The sequence below is a fragment of the Agelaius tricolor genome, unplaced genomic scaffold (genome assembly GCF_023055355.1).
Source record: "Agelaius tricolor isolate 1412-34295 unplaced genomic scaffold, bAgeTri1.0.p SCAF_1, whole genome shotgun sequence".
Classification (NCBI taxonomy): Eukaryota; Metazoa; Chordata; class Aves; order Passeriformes; family Icteridae; genus Agelaius; species Agelaius tricolor.
Window position 1 is genome coordinate 42,392,969 of NW_027269261.1, and position 17,276 is coordinate 42,410,244.

General features: G+C 43.0%; 1 protein-coding gene across 1 annotated transcript; it reads right to left on the reverse strand.

Moving 5' to 3' along the window:
• Positions 1 to 10,173: 10,173 nt before the first annotated feature.
• PSMB1 (proteasome 20S subunit beta 1) lies at positions 10,174 to 16,776 on the reverse strand. The gene is made up of 6 exons (XM_071431357.1): positions 16,609 to 16,776; positions 15,269 to 15,376; positions 14,036 to 14,117; positions 13,462 to 13,591; positions 11,817 to 11,923; positions 10,174 to 10,454 (listed from the first exon to the last, which is right to left on the reverse strand). The coding sequence occupies exons 1-6, from the start codon at positions 16,710 to 16,712 to the stop codon at positions 10,269 to 10,271; spliced, it is 717 nt and encodes a 238-aa protein (XP_071287458.1). The 5' UTR covers positions 16,713 to 16,776; the 3' UTR covers positions 10,174 to 10,268.
• Between the last annotated feature and the right edge of the window lie 500 nt (positions 16,777 to 17,276).

Here is a 17,276-nt window from a genome sequence, read left to right on the forward strand (position 1 = left end):
TTATTGGTGCCCCTCCACCTTCCCCCCTGCTCAATCGCACTCAACAAGACATTCTGAATTTTCCATATCTATTTTTTTTTTCTTTCCCCCCTCTTTTGTCTTCTGGTAACAGCGTTTGGCATTTCCCGGACAGCCCGTACTCCATAAGGCCTCAGTGTCTGAATACGAGGACGGCTTGAACGTTGCCTGCTGAGACTGAAGAAGAACTTGAGTTAAAATAATCCTCTCTTTTGTTCCGCTTGGGTTGCTTTTTGTTTGCCTGACAGATGTTCGGCCCCTGTGCGTGTGCAAGGAGCGGCTCCTCCGCCGGGCCCTCTGATCCGCCAGCTTATTGATTTCTGCCTATCTGTGCGCCTTGTCTGCAGCCCTTACAGATGCGAGGGCTGGGGCGGCAGCCCCTCTCCTTCTCACACAAATAGGGCAATCCTCTATTGTCAGGGGGCCAGCGGAGGAGAGCGAGCCTCACTCCCTCTTGAGCCATTGTGACAAATTCAGGCGGGTTTTGGGGGGCAGAGGGGAGATTAGGCGTGAAGCACCGATGCCGCGTTCTGACAGCGTGTGACGCCGCTGCACAGGTGCCTGAGGAAACGGGAAGGAAGAGGCTGAGGGCACAAAGGGCTCAGAGCTCTGCACTGTGCCTGTGTGTTATCTCAAGTTCATATTTCAGTCATTTTACTGGGAAACATAAGGAACGAAGTTGTGGCTAGGGAAAATCTTGAAAACTGCAGTTTTGCTCTGCTCTTCCTAAATAGCATTGCTGTCCACTGCTCCAAGTTTCACTGACTGGACTAGCCATGAAGTCGCTGCATGCAAGACTTCCATCTTGCAGTTAACGGCCTTGTAAGCCACATTTAATTCTTTTCTTCTATCTTGCTTTTTTTGTTTTGCTTTGGTTTTGGCTTGATTTTCTGCCTCCTGAGAAGTGTGTCAGGGTGCTCTGCAAGAGAAGCATGCTGCAGACCTGTAGCCACATTTTGGCATACAGTTGCAGGCTCACTTTGCTGCTGACAGCAGCTTGGCTTTTGTTTAACCCTTGACATAAGCCTGCAGAGGTCTGACCTGTCACCGGCTCTGGTGCTCTGGATGGAGTGTGGAAAAGGAGGCAGTTGTTGTGCAGCACTCAGCTGTCTCCCCTCGTTAAGCCCACATCCCTGGAAAGCAGTCATTGTGCGTGCTGCCCAGCACATCCCTGTGGCAGAGCTCCTCACTGCCGTCTGCGATGCACGTGCATAGAGGATGCACTCACAAGGAACACCCCTTTCTCTGGGGCTGGGACAAAGGCCATGAGAGCAGCTCCAGGGTGTGTATCTCCCACCCTGCCAGCCTTTTGCACCTACGGTGAGCTCGCTGTTTGCAGAGCAGCTTTTCTACTCTGTGCCAGGTTGCTCTGCCTTGTCTTCCCTCTCTCTGAAGCACATCATTAGTTGCTGTGCACATCAGAATCTCCAGAGCTATGACTCTGTGGTGGCCAGGAATGGCACATCCTTTAGCTTCAGTGATGCTACCAGGCACTGGGATGTCTTTACTGCCATGGTAGCTGGGTACCAATTTATTGAAAACTACCTAGTTATGTGTTAATGGCCTGCTGCTTAACGGAATATTTTACCCCACAGAAACAAATATAGACACGCTAAAGGTTGCTCTTTGCTCACAAGGCTTGGGGTAGCTCCGTTTGGACTTGTTAAGGCAAAATTCCCACTCTGACATGTTGTGGTCTGTTGGATCTTACTGAGAGGCTGTCAAGAGCTGGCAGAAGTACTTCACATGGTGTCAAGTGATTTATACTAACATGAAAAGCAGGCAGAGAGTTTTCAGCCTGTGGTGGCCTGTGTTGCAGCTCCAGCTCTGTTATGGTTACCGGATCTGAGACAGAAACCACAGCATGGTGCCACAGTCCTTGGTGGATGCTTCCTACCAAGAGCTTACTGATACAGGGCTCAGTCAGAGTTGATGGCAAAGGAGGTGGCTCTGTGTAATAACTCTTTGAATAATGACTAGCAGTAGGCTGGGAAGAGAGACTTGGACAGCATATATGGGGCAGAACAGATGTTCCACACAGTACATGTGCCCCTGCCCCTCAATCCTCTCAGTGTACAACAGCATCACGGGGGTCCCCTTCACTCTCATGAGTAACAGGCACAAAGTGTCCTCTCAGCACCAGCTCAGGTCTTGAGATTTGCTTTTATGATCTGTGTGTCATGCAGTCCAAGAGGGGTGTGTTTATGGGTCTTTAATTTGGGGGAAATAACTTTGACAAGCCACAGTGAATTTTGGAGCTAGCAACTTTCATTACTCTGTTAGTCTTGGATCCTCCTCGACACATATTTAAAAATAAGGCTAAGTGGCTCATTTGGAAAGAAGAGATTTGTAAAATGCTCTCTGGTTTGACAAGCAGGACTTTGCCATGCCTGTGGGACCTCCTCTGATGTCTCTTTCAGCGTCAGCAGAAGAGGATTGTAACCACTGAGAACCGCTCAATGCACACTCTGCAAAGAAAATTTTATCTTGGGAGCATCACCCAAACACTCCATGGATTGGATTGTGTCCTAGTGACATTGAAGGTGTTGTGCTCAACATGCTGAAAACAAGTGAGACCTTGCCTGTAGCAAGCTGTGGGGATGGCCAGACTCCTAGCTCAAACCAGGAGGGACAGCAGGTATATGAATATATATGAACTGCTACCCAAGGGAGGATGAAGACACAAAATTCTGAAATCCATATCCCAAATCCTCTGCATGGATCACACCTGCAAGTCGGGGTGTGGAGTGATAAAAATTTCCTCTGGCTTTCAGGAAGGAAATGCCTTGTGGGTGTAGTTGGATCAGTGAATAGAGCCCTGTGTATCAGTTGGTATCTATAGGACAGTGTAATGCACTGCCTGGCACAAGTGATTTTATATATGTGCATTTTTGCAAAGGCCATGCTATACCTCTCTGTAGGCTCTGTTGGACCAATAATACAGTGGTATTTCATAGATGGCACCTGTGCCCATTCTGAGTGTTAGAAAGGGAAAAATCAGTATTTGGATTAATTCCTTTCAGTTGTTTCTGCTTTACGCTCAGCGCCCTTCCCCTTGCTCCACAGCCTGTGGGTGATGTTGTTGTTTGCAGGGCTGTGTGCGAGCTGTTCTGTGACTTTTCTTTAATAGCAGTTCTTTGAAATTCTGCTGCTCCTGTAATGGGGGCTGAGCGCGGTTGCGTCACTGTTGTGATGGTCTGTCAAGCCATCTAATTGGTTTGTCTCATTAAAACTTACAATTGGCATTTACAAGGCAGCAGTCCTGTAGTCCAACACTGTAGCTGGAGCCACACTGGCTGACCAAGCGCTTGCACGTGGGTTTTGGGATGTGGATGGAAAACTGTGTCTCTCATTAATTCATCCCACAGCTCCTAAGATAAATCTTGAATGTATCAGACCATCTCTGACTTCACCTTCTCTGTAGTGAGACTAACTGGAGGAATTCACTTAAAATCAACAAACAGCTGACTTTTAATGTCCAGTTCAGAGCCAAGACTACTGAGATCTCAAATGGGACACTCAAGGGCCATCCATGCTGTTGGATAGCTTGGCCTGTTGGATGTTCTTTTGTTGGCAAGAGGGTGAGGAGGAAATGGTGCAAGAAGAGGGCAGATTTGTGTAGCCTCTGATAGAAACTAAATTCTTGGAGTAGTTCCAAAATGCATTTTGGCTTTGAATGGAAACTTTCATGAAAACAACCCTCCACCTGTGCAGGTCAAAATATTAGTTAAAACACTGCAAGTGCATTCTCTTATGAGAAGTCTATTTTTTTATTTTATTTTTAATCTGAGCCAACTAGTCAAAAGGACCTCACTTACTTCAGGAATCTGATTAATTGTCCTTTTTAAATTTAAATTGCAATGATGACTTCTGGCATCAGTTAAATTTATCTGAGAGCATGAATTAGAGTTCAGAGCTCTAGGTTTGTGCAGAGAATGAATATCAGTGTAGCTTTTCTGCTAACACTGGGCTTAAACTAAGCACTGGGCTTAAACTAAACCACCAGAACCTCTGTTAAATGTTTGTCAGGAACTTTGTGGGTCAAATTAGGCATGTGAATGCCAGCATATAGATACTGCTTTGGCCACTGTAACTTCCCAGCTCTTCAGAGAAGAGCATCTTGTCTGTTTGGTGTTTCACTGTGTTTGATGGAGAGTGTCCCTTTGACAGAGAAGTATCTTAACAGAGGTGAAGGGCACCACAGCCACTGACTTTAAAGGCTGTAGAGCCAAACAAAATCCATTGAGTGGTTTGGATGTAACAGCCTGCACTGAATCAAGAGTCTCTCTATTCAAGGCTGTAAGCTCAACAGCTCTGCACTGAGAGCCTGGAGAAACGAGGAGGAATCGAGCTACGTACCAGCTGAAAACACTTTGCATCACCCTTTAAAATGTTTTCACTTCAAATGGTGCAGGTTAGCTCTGGGTAAGCACTTCTCTTGGCTTTTGAGAAAAGCCATAAAACCCTCGACTTTGTGACTTATTTTAAATCAGAGAATTAAAACACATCGCATTCCAAAGACAAATTATCTTTAATTTTTAAAAATCCCATCTAATTGTCATTAATCAAGCCATCCCCTGTGCTAATAAGATGAAGGCAGGGAATGGCATGCCATTCCAGCTCAGGCAGCTGTTGTGCATGTCAACCAGTTTCAAAACGCTTGGCAAAAGTTGTAAATGCAGTTCTAATGAGATCGGCTTGTCTGCAACTAGCAAACACATACCAGCCGCACCAAAATGTTTGTTTGCTGTGGGACTAAGTGGAGATTGTGTTAACTGTTCTGCATTCAGGGTACATGTCAAGAAAAGTTCAAATCAAGCACAAGGCAGTGACACTGGAATGCAGCTTTCTCCAGAATGGTCACTTACATAAACCCTGAAAAAAGCCTCCACCTCAGTTCATAGTTTTTGTTGTGCATGGGGGGCACATCAGGACTCTTGACTTTCTGGTATCTCAGTGCACGAGGTTCTCTGCAGAGGCTGCATAAGCGAGCTACGAACAGAAGTGTGTTTCCTACTGGGATGTTTGAATATGCACTCCTGGTAGGGGACCAACTTCCAAGGCATTCTACAGCATCTCTCTCCTGCCAGGTAGCTCCAGCTGGTTATGCCTCCATCAGCTGCCCAGGATGGGGAGGAGGTGCTCAGCTGTGCCATCCATTGGCTCCAGGGTGGGAGCATAGCCTTGAAAGAGCAATGACCAGCTCAATCATCCCCCCCAAGTTCATCACAGCCAGTTCCACAAAGCCTGGTTAAACAGAGCATTGGTCCAGAGGGGCTGCAATCCTGTTCAGCTAAGCCACCTCAGTGGGCCAGGCACCATGGGTGTCACATACCCACACCTGGCTGGGCACCTAGGTGAATCAGCACATTGGTGACTTCTAGCAGAACCATCAAGCAGTTCACCAAACCTGTGTAGCTGCAGAAAGCTAAGCAACATAAATAGCTATGCTTCAGAGAAGTCAAATCTTAGGAAAGTCAATAGCAGTTTACCTCAACCATGAATTATCTATGTAACACCACAAGCTTCAACACCTTGTTCCTTTTCCTCAGCACAAAAGGGAATCCTATTTTTTAACTTTCCTTTTATGGTTCTTTGAGCTTAAGTACAAAGGACTGGTTAAATTTCTGGTACCGTGACTACTCTCTTGCCAGTAGCCCTTTAATTTGTATCTTGTGCCAAAGAATATTAATTATTGTAGGCTGCAGTGAAGTCCATCCCTACCCCCACTTGAGCCTCTGAAATGAACAGTGAAGTTGAACTTTGCCAGCAACTGTTAGGAAAGGGGCCAAGAACAGCTTAACAGGAAAGATACTCAGGATTTTTTGTTTGTTTTTTCTGCTAAACCATGTTTTTGTAATTATGAATACTTTGTTGAAATTGCTTGGAAAAGGAAGTACACAGAAAATGGTCCATACAATTAAACTAACTACATATTAGTGTTGAAAGAATATAAAACTGGTCTCACTCTGTTGCACTCATACAGACAAAACCCCTTCTCAGAAGGAATTTGGCTTGAGAAGAGAGATCTGGAGACAAATCTTAGTTAACTTCAGGCCCATGTGCCTTATTGTCTGGTTTACGACTGCCCCAAATGGCCTAAAAGCAAAGGACATTCACACTAAACAAAAGCAAAGGCTGAAAGAAAGAGAAAAGAGGAATTTGAAAGCTGTCATTTCCAAACTCCTTCTACTCAAAAGCTAATTCCTGACTTTCCATAAGGAACCCTGAATAAGGCAGCAGTTACTTTATACTCCTAAAAACTATCTTCAACTAGACTGGAGAGAAGCAGAACTACTTTTATCTGCTTGGATTCACGTGAATGCTGCTTTAATCAGTCCCCACTTGCTTCTGCCACCTTTCCCCAAGTTTAGGTTTGTAAAATCCTGAATTGATTGCTAAATATACAGAAAGAAATTGCCCAAGCAGCTTTCTAGGATGTATGATTACAGTGTATCAAAAAAGGTTTATCAAATGTGGAAAATTACAACTTTGTCCCCGAAGTTAATAAATACTTAAGAATATAAAGGAGTAAGATGCAGTAGGACCACTTCAAACTACTGTACTTCATATAGTATTTTTTAATTTCCATTTAAATGGTTTTCTCTGGTCAGCAGCCTGGTCCTGGCTCCCATCACTCCAAGGCATATGTAGTGTTACACGTGTATCTCAGTGTAAAAGGAAAAATGTCACCCTAGAGTGAGAAAGTTTGGTATTTGGATTATATAACAACATCTTATGATTTAGCCTCAATAAAGTCTTGCTTTTAGTTAAAAGAAAATTAAACTTATCCTTGACTGATATAGTGAACTAAGCTTTTAGAAGGATATATGCAATATTTATGTCCTGTGAAGCACTTTCACTTTCCATAGTAACAGGCCCCCTCTTCAGTACTTAAAATGGATTTGATGCATAAACAATATTGCTGAAAACACATCCAAAAATAGTGAAGAAGACTTTGCTTTACAAAACTAGATTTTAAGACTGGTTATGACCTTGTACAGTCCTTTACACAAGCAAAGGTACACAGCCATTCGGCTGAGGTCAAAATAAAGCCTCCCATCTCCTCAACAAACAGTATCCCAAAGCGCATTACAGCGGGACACTGGGAAGCGTGTATGGCTATTTCCACCCGCCCCGCGGGAATTGTGCCGAGACCTGCGAGAGCAAGCAGCTATTGCCACCTTAGGGCGGCCCTTAGTACTGCTGCAGGTGAAGTGGAGCTGCCTGCTCCTGCTCTCTCTCCTTGTACACCCTCAGAGCTGACAGTGATCACTCCAAGGCCATTCCAATCCTGCAGCGCACCCTCTCTCGAAAGGTACATACATTTAAAATTAATAGAAGGTTTCAAGATGAACATTTTTGCTCTCTCTCCTTTCTTTTACATGAAATTGTATTAAAGATGTCTAATCCCCGTCCAAGCAGATCTGCCAAACCCAGCCCTTTGCTTCTAGCATGTCTAAGTGGCATTGTTACAATTGTTTTGCCTAGCTGCACCTCTGTAGCCTGCCTAGACAGTTCTGTAACCAAGTAAGGCTCAAAATGCCTTCATAAACTGTTAATGTATATGGCAGACACAGTGCTAGATGAATACTAAGCTGATTTACATCTGGGAAGTACAGGCATGGAACTAAGGAGAGCTGCAGACAGCTGGGCAGCTCTCCTTCCCACCTTTCATCCTGAGGTGATGATAATCTTCAGAAACCAAGTTAGGGAACACGGTGGATTAAAAAAAAAAAAAGCCTTTCATCCATAATATACATCTGATATTTGGGGTGTTTTAATACTAATAAGCAAGTAACCTCTAGCTGAAGAGCCTGTGAATACTTTTTACTCACACATCTCCAGTCACTCCTGCAACTCTTCACTCAGAGCACAAGCAGTGATGGCATCAGGGCAGGGCATAACTGCAAAGTTAAAAATGAGGGAAACAATCCTCCCCATCTCACTGGTAGCAAAACCCATCCACAAAGGGAGTGGATACAGTGCTACATTCTTTGGTGAAAGAAACTTGGTATTTTCAGTCCAATGGGCCTGTGAAACCGCTTCCTTTCCTGCTGGTTATTCAGCTAGATGTACTCTGCAGGGAAATCTGAAAAGGAGACAAAATGGCCATCTCACATTGGTGCAAGTGCACCAACAGGATGGCACGGAGTCGAAACAGGTACCTGCTCTTATATCTCTTCTGAGACTGCAAATTACACCTGAAAATTCTAATTACCTTGTGTTTCTACTGAAAGAACTTACAGAGGCAAGACTAGCCACATCAAACTAAAGCCAGTAATTACTAAAATCTGTCAACAGGCATTTATTTTGGATGTAAAATATACCCTTAAATATAAGAGCAGCCAAATTTATCAAAACTTTTCAGTTAAATCATTGCAACTCTCCTACATGTCTGGCATCCTGTAAGAACATTGAATTAGTTCACATAGAAATTAGATCGTTCCCCTTGTTTGTTGCTCTTCACTGTTTAGACCTTATATATTGCAAACAGACCTGTCCAAAAGGCAAGCATGTAAATTTGTTACCCTCTCCTGCTTTTCTTTGCAACTGAAACACTATTTAGTTTAGATTCAGTAGATTTCAACAATTTTGCATAAAAACCCAACAGCCTATTGTGAAATGCTTTGAGCAATTCAACATAAATCTGGTATCAAAGAGAGGTGAATTTAAGCTGCTTTAATTTAGCTTTACAGATGTAACAGAGCAGGTATTTAATTCAGTATTGCTGATTTTTATTTTAAATAGGCACAGGCTTTCTGTTCTTAGAATTATTGCATTGTGTGCCATTTGCTCAGTACAGACAGCATACAGCTACAGTCATTTATACAATCAACCTTGTCCAGCTAAGATGACTTTTGAAAATGTTAAACATCCCTTTAAGACACCTGAACGTATCTGGAAGTTCTGGCTTGTGTGCCCAAGTGACTTCAGCCACAGCGTTACTCAGACTGAGATGCTGCATGCCTTTCTTACAGCCCAAGCACCCGGGAAGGAGCTGTTCCCTCCTTACCCGGCCCAACACTGGCACCCAGCGGCCAAGCGCCTTCACAAACACCTCGGAGAGCTGGTGGATTTCCTGAACACAGCCAGAGTCCAGTTTAACAGCACTGGTTGTTCGATTACTGATGTTCAAAATGTTACCCACTATTGAAACTGTCTACAAAGCCTGGGACAGCCATCTCTGGTCAAGACCAGCCAGAGCCAGGAATAAAGCACTGCACCCAAATGCTGCTCTGAAATCAGCCAGTCACATCCAAACAAGAGATAACAATGTTACCATAGGGTCAAGCATGTCAGAAAAATTGTTCTTTTTAAGGAACTAGTGTGCCACCTGAAGCAACGAGATATTTTATATGTCCTTTTTTAAAGAGCTAAAGACTGTGAAAGGACTCTTGGGCAAGAGAAAACTATCTTGCCCTTGACGATGCAGCTCTCTTTTTCTAAAGGTCCCAATACTGAAGCCAATATCCAGGACTGCGATACAGCACATCAATTTCCCAAATTTTGATGCAATTTCTCAAGCAACAGGCCTAACAAAGGACCCAGGCATTAAAAAGGCACTCAGGAATCTCCATTCTAAGTTATTTTCCATCAGTAGCCACAAGGGGACAATGCTTCAAATTCTGGGCATTAACCTAACAGAAACATGCAGAGGTGAGCCCAGACGCAGAGTCCAGGACTAAACTCTGAAAGATTCCATTTAACATTCTCCCCTCTAACACAGTGATACTGGTTTCAGATGACCAATACAGTCTTTGCAAATAAACAAAGTCAAATGTCAGGACAGCACATCAGAGAAATAATGTCAGCTGACAGCATGTCAAGAGAAATAAAGAAGACACGAAAAAAGCAAGCTATGAACAGAGCAAATGCTTTACTCACTAAATCAAGACTGAACTGAAAGGATTATCAGAATATGCTGAACTATGGGAGGGTATTAAAATTTAGGCTCACAGACTAAATTTTAATACCCTCCCATAGTTCAGCATATGGGATTGTGAGAAGGGGATTAAACTTCCACTAGAATTAGCCTGATTGATAGATTAAGATTAGATTAAGGAAACAGACTTGTAGATTTAAGCTGCTTCCTCACCGTGAACTGCTCTGGTTTCTAAAAAAACACAACTTCTAACAAAGACAGCACCACAGTTGTTGAACTTCTTGAAAAAATTTTAATTGGACAAATGTCCTCATAACACAGGTAAATTGTACATCACACATAACTTGCTTACACATGAACTGAATTAGTCTTTTCGTAACTGGATGGTTTGCTCTTTAATTCCATCTTTTGTGACAATGCAAATCTTTAGTGCATCCCCAGTGTATACATCTCTCTCAGCAGCAGAAATGAAGACATCCTTAACCAGCTGCAAAGCCTTTTCCAGGGTCAGAGGTACATGCTCCACATTTTGCATGTTCTTGAAGCCAATCTATGAAAAGATAAAAGTGTATTTTATCCATCTATGAAAACTGATTCAGTCTCTGCACTAGAAAAAACAGATTTAGATGAATTAAAAAGAAGAAATGACCCATCTATTTTAAAAACCCCAAAGCTGAAGTATTCCTCCAAAGTATTCCTCCAAACAGTTTACAGTTGAGAGCTTTGCCAATACATAGTCTTAGAAAAATTACCTAGAAGCAGATCCAATATACAGCCAGCATAGCTCCTCCTGCTCATTCACGATGTACAAGATCACAATGAACATCTGGATCTGATCTAATTCTTCATAAACTTCTCACAACTTTGGCAGTACCAGAACTGCACGTGAGTCTTTTTTTCTCTGGTCACTTGTAGTTAGGAACATTTCTTAAAAGCAAATATTCCCTGAGATACCTAGACTTCAAAACTAAGTCTATACTGGAGCATATCTGGTCCTACCAAACAGCGTTAAGTTAGCTCATAAATATAAGCATCAACTTAGCCATCAGAACAGGAAAAGGAGAAGAGTCCCATGTTTTGCCTGAAACCCATAAGCAATAAAAAATTATTTATGACAACTTGTTTTTTGCAGAATATATTTCCTTCAGTTAATAAAGTTAAAAAAAAAAAGGAAATATTCTATTCCTTTCTCATCTGGTAAGAATCAAGAATGCTTACTGCTTTTCTAAGCACAAAAGCTGTGATGGCATCAAGTTCAAGTGACTAAATACCAACACCAATGTCAAAAATTTAAAATGAGTAAAACACGCTTTGGTATTTCTCCCATTCAATTATTAACAGCTTCAGCTAAATATGAAAATATTATTCAAGTATTTCAGACAGATTTAGCTGAATAAGTTTCCAGCAGTTTTACGTAAGAACACTCTTACTAAAAATGGTATCTGAGTTGTACAAAACTGAAGACTTAAACAAGGCTATGTTAAATGATAAAATGTATGTATTAATTCTATCTTCTTAATTTGATATTATTTCATACTAAGTAACAGGCATATTTATGTTATCAGCCAGGAAAAAACTCCCAAAACCCAGAAAAAAAACCCTCCAAACAACTTCTAGGATAAACATAACTCCCCAATTAAAACACTTCTGCCTTTAAACAGGCACTGCAAATACAAATAATGTATTAAAAACCTCAACAGATCCCAAAGCAAAACTTTGATTTCTCTTAAGAAAGTAAAGCCACATAATTTATAAATGTATGGATTACCAGGTCCTACCTGGGTAATAGATTTAAAACTTCTCTCAAAAGTAATATTCTCCAGAAGTAAAGCTACATTAATTTGAATGTCACAAATCTTTACTGAAATAAAGCAAAAACCACAACAAAACAAAAGCCAACAAGCTATTTTACCTGGTTATCCAGCAAAGGCTGCAACATTGCACTTGCTGATCCACCTGCTTTAAAAGTACCTCTCTCATAGGAGCCCACTGGATCAAAGCTATAAACTGCTCCTTTTCCTGAAGAAAAAAAAAAGAAGAATTAATATGTAATTCAGAAAGCTGCCCAGTACTGACAAGCATCTTCAACAAAACCAGCTCTCTGGATAAGTAGTATTTGGAACATTGCAGATGCCAGTAAACCTTTACCAAACATCTGAACTGAGTATGTTCAGATGATGCTTTTTACAGAAGACTCACTATGGCTGCAGCCTGGTACAATAGCCAATGTTATTTTCTTTATTTAAGCCGCAATCATGCTTCAACAAATGTTTCCCACACTACTTACCACAGAAAAAGTGTTGATGCAGAGTAATCAAAGCAGAAAAATGAGCTAGAGTGTAGTGCTGCACAAAGAGCCCCAGGGGTTCCAAGGCTAACACAAGCAGCTGAGATCGTTCCTGAATGATACATTTCTTGAATTACCTCCAGAAAGCACACCTGGATGCCTCTGCATCAAACTCCCAGAACCAGGGATGATGCTCTGGTCTCTTGCACACTTCCCTCTGAAGCCAGACCAGGTGGTGCAAAGTTTACTGGCTTGCACCAACATCAGAGGCACAGACACACTGTAGCCCTGAAGCATCAGCGTTTGATGAGAACATGCCAGTCAGAATGCAGCAGCTGGCCAAGCCCAGCCCTTCTGTGCAGACAGGCTGCACCCAATTCAATCAACTGGCCAGTGCCCTTGGCAGCAGAGCACAGGAGCTGAACAGCCCTGAGAAAGCCAGCCAAATCAACAATCAATCTTGCTGGACCCTAATTTAGTTCTTGCAAGCAAACCTGCACACTGATTCTTATCAGCTGCTACAACACCCTTATAATCTGAGATTTACCATTATGCAGGGCAGACTAATCCCCTGCCAGATCCCACAAATCATAGACATGTCTTAGCAAGACTGGGAAAGCAGTATAACTTACTGGTAAAAACAAACTGCATGGAATGGCTAAAATTATCCAAACAAGACCACCTCTGAGCTCCATCTCAAAGCCAGACAACACTACTCAACCAAATCACTGGACAGCAACCCAGTAAGTTCTGGAAGAGCTGTACATTAAACTACAGCTTCTGTGTAGAAGTCATGATTTTCATTAGAGGTTAGTTAATGTTTTGAAATAACTTTGTAGAAAACCTGTCTCTGGAGTAAGTCTTCATATTAAATAGTCTTTACCACACTCACAGGTTTGAGTGAAACATACACAATTTTACTGGTGACATCTACTGTAAAGACGCAATTTAAAAATCCAGCAAAACCGCTGTAAAATTTTCCAGTCTAAAGTATTAATTATTTCACTTTAGAGATTTTATTTGTGATCAAATAATTATAACATAGCTTTTAGACCTTCAGAAATGGAAAATCAAGTGAATAACAAAAACTAGGAAATGAGCCAGATACACTGTATTCAATCTGTGTAAGTACCATAATGGCTAAAAGGTGGGTGTTGGGAATAGCAACACAAACTTTGTTATTCAATCAGTACACCTCAGATGTAAAGGAACAGCTATCCATCCACAGAAATGCAGCCTCTCTTTTTCCTTTTTCTGTTTGAAGTCTTACCTTCTTCATCAAGTCCACCAATTATATTGTAAACATAGTAGGGAAAGAAACGTCGAGAGTACAGGATTGTAGACAGCATTGCTGCAATAGCCCCTGTAGTCATGGTCTTGTTGTTGGAATGCTTGTACATCTGCCAGTGGTAGAGCACATCCAAGAAGAAAGTCAAACACTAAAGCTGACATTCAACCAGAATTACATTTTCTGTAACCTCAATACAGAAGAATCTGACACTAAGCAAAATTATTAACCAGCACAATTAGTGAAAACATGCTGGTCTAAAAGGTAAAGCCTCTTTACAAGCCAAAGATTAACATATCTCTAAATTTGTGTAATTAGTAGGTGTTGCCTCATTTACAATATCCTTTCCAGCTCTTCCACTCTATAAATTTGTGGTGTCACACTTAATGAGAACACATCACCAATTTTCCCTGCCAGATCTTTCACTAGCAAAACAGTTATGATACAAACACTTGGAAAAAAACAGCAGAAGTTATAGTTAAAACATGTCATATTATTGGTCTCAAATATAATATTAAGAATCTAAGTTTCTAAATGCAGTAAGATTCGTAGTTACCTTCAATCTGGCTTCAATAATTTTAGTAAGGGTAAGGCAGTCTCCATGGAACCCAGTGCATCCAATGACAGTTTGTTCTGTTCTGAAAAACATAACATTTTGTTGCAATTTTAGACTTAGCACGAACTACAGTAATTTCTTATGCAGTAGGTTATTATGAAAACACCAAATGTATTTTCAGTTTTTTTCCAGAGGGCTGCATTAAGCTTGTACAATGGTTATGTGACATTTATGGCTTTGGTGGCTTCTGTCAGCACAAACAGAAGTTATGTGGCTGCAGATGCACTACAGAAGCTTGGCTCTCTGCTCAGTTTTGAAATGTTTTATGAATACTAACCATGGAAACACACACTTGAAATTTTAATTCTAGGAAATAGAAAAGAGTCTAGAAACATTAACACACACTGACCAACCCAAAGTAGTCATTCAGAAAACATCTTAAAACAAAATCTTCTCTCAGCCTGTCACTAGAATTACACAAAGCCACCATGTGCAGTATGTATCCTACTAATCTCCATCTGGACAGTATCAAAGTCAAACATATAGCAGTAACAAGTTAGACAGGAGAAACCAAGTTATTTTGATTTCATGTCATCAATTCAGAAAAAGAAACAATAACCCTGATAAAAAAAAAAAGTTTATGTAGTTGATGACAGCCTATAAGACAAGCACCTGCTGCAGTAAAATGAACGTAAGTATAATGTAGCTGTAAACTAAGGAGATTCTACCCAGGTGAGTCAAACTAAGCCTAAAATGAACATAGAAAGTTCAATTATGGAACAACTCATAGGTTTACCTCCCCTGAAACAAACCCCTCTAAATTGCCAGGTAATTAACCAGAGAGATACAGTACAACTGGCAGCAGTGGGCACACTTGTGTACCATAGCCAGATCTCCTGATGAAGCAGAATGAGTTATCATAGGATTAAGTTTAGCTACAGTTAAGTTAAAAATTCTTCTGATTATCCAGCCAAAAAACTCCATGTTAAGGTTTGTATCATGCGAAAAATGTTCTGTTCTCTCTTAACTTCAAGAGCATGAAACAAGAAATCTGGCTATATTTAGAACATCACATCACATCTTGCATTACAGCAAAGGTCACCATGAGTCCAAAATCTACTTTGTTACTGGGCTTTTTCTTCTAAGAATTCTGCTTAAAGTAGGAGGCAGGTGACATAGTCAGCAGTACAAAAGATTTTCCATCTTTTTGAATCCTTGCAGATCTGGACTTACAGCTTGTAGCATTTTGGGCTGTCCCGGGAGTGAATGGAGTAGCCTTCACTCAGACGTGTGTCAGAGGCAACGATACAAAAGTCTTCTCCAGCAATCGCCAGCACAGTTCTTAAAAAAAGAGTATTGATAAATCATGACCTTCAGCACAAGCATCTTCTTAGACAACACAGAAACAAACTAGACAGTAATTCTACACGCAGACTCATGTTTTGTCAAGTATCTTACACTCTTTGCTATGCTTCCCACTATGCACATCCCTACTCACCACCAAGGGAAGAAGGCAATAGACAGACTGAAGAAAATATGTACATGTGGCCCTCTACTCAGATTTAAACTGTATGGAAACTTGGTAAAACAGAGACTCCACACCAGGCAAGAACCAGACCCAATGGATGAGGTATTTTATATGCCTGATAATAACTCATCCTTCTAATACAAGCAAAGTACTGAGCAACAGTATCACTACACTAAAATAAATGTTACTTTTAAAATCTGGTGTTATTACTTCCTAACAACTAGTATTGTGATCACCTAGTATTGTGATCACCACAGGTGTACCACCATTAAGTAACAAAGATGCCCTTTAAAAAGCAATAGCCATCATAAGAAAAAATAAACCTACCTGGCCAGATCATGCCACCAACTCAGGTGCGTAAAACATCACCAGCCTTTAAAAGTTACAGCAAGGTAGCATCCAACCCAGTAACACGTTTACTAGCAGCACGGTATACAGCAAAGGCCATAAACTACAACACAAGAAGTTCCACCTCAACAAGTGGAAGAAATTCTTAACGTTGAGGGTGGCAGAGCACTGGAACAGGCTGCCCAGGGAAGTCGTGGAGTCTCCCTCTCTGAAGACATTCAAAACCCACCTGGACGTGTTCTGGTGTCACTTGCTCGAGGTGACCCTGCCTTAGCAGGGGGGTTGGACTGGGTGATCTCCTAACTCATCCAGCCCTAACAACTCTGTGATTCAGTAATAGGACCATTACCTGGGTTTCCTAAGCCACTATAAAGAAACAACCCTGCCGGTAACAACAAATGCGTACTGTAAGACCAGTCGAAGTTTAGGGAGCCCGAGTGTTCCAAAAGCCACACGGACAGGCAAGAACACCCTGAAAGGCTGCAAGGCCTCAAGGCAAGCCCGAGCCCAGCTGCTCCTTGTGCTGCCGCTCTCTCCCTACAAAGAGGAGACCGTGAGGGGAGATAAACCCGCACTGAGCACCGAGGAGAAACAGGAGTAAGGCGAGTAAGGAGTAAGCGAGCCCCAGCCCCTGCGCCGCTGTCCCCTGGGCCCCATGCCCCGGGCCGAGGGTGCCCCGTCCCGCCCGGGCCCTCACCCTCCGTTGAAGGTGTACGGCGAGAAGCGGTAGTGCTGCACGGGCGCCTCCAGCCCGCAGCCCGTCTCGGGCCGGGAGGGCCCGCATCCCGCGGTGGACAGCATCGCGGCCGCCCGATCGCTGCTGTCTCACGGCGAAATGGCGGCACCGGAGACGGAAGCGGAGCCGCTCGGGGAGGGCAGGGCAGCACCGCCTCCTCTCTCTGCTCTGCCGGGCGGCGAGCGCCGGGGCCTGGCCGGAGGGCGGCGGTGCCGCCGTGGAGCGGAACCCGCCTGCGGCAGGGGGTGTGCCTGGGGCCCGCGGCAGCGCCTGGACAAGAGCCGGGGGCGGCGCTGCCCGGTCGCCTGCGTGCCCGCTGGTGGGAACGCGCAGGCTGCTCAGTGGTGAGGCCATCACACACCGCTCGTGTTTGGGCAGCAGCGTGGCACCTGCTCTGTAGGGGAGAGCGCCTTTGGAACCGCCGTGAAGAGCAAGAGTCGGGAATCATAGAATCATCGGGTGCTTGGAGTAGGAAGAGACCTTAAAGATCATCTAGTCCTGTCACGGGCAGGGACACCTTTCACTGGACCAAGGCGCTCAGAGCTCCATCCTGCATTGAACACTTACAGGGATGGGGCACCCACAACTTCCCGGGGCAACTGTGCCAGTACTGCACCACCCTCAAGCAA

What these genes read in the sequence shown, in the direction of transcription:
- PSMB1 (XM_071431357.1), bottom strand. Translation starts at nt 16,712, where the DNA reads ATGCTGTCCACCGCGGGATGCGGGCCCTCCCGGCCCGAGACGGGCTGC. An exon ending in CCGTACACCTTCAACGGAGG is followed by an intron (nt 15,377 to 16,608) that starts GTGAGGGCCCGG and finishes TCTTTTTTTAAG; the next exon opens with AACTGTGCTGGCGATTGCTG. An exon ending in AGCCCAAAATGCTACAAGCT is followed by an intron (nt 14,118 to 15,268) that starts GTAAGTCCAGAT and finishes TATGTTTTTCAG; the next exon opens with AACAGAACAAACTGTCATTG.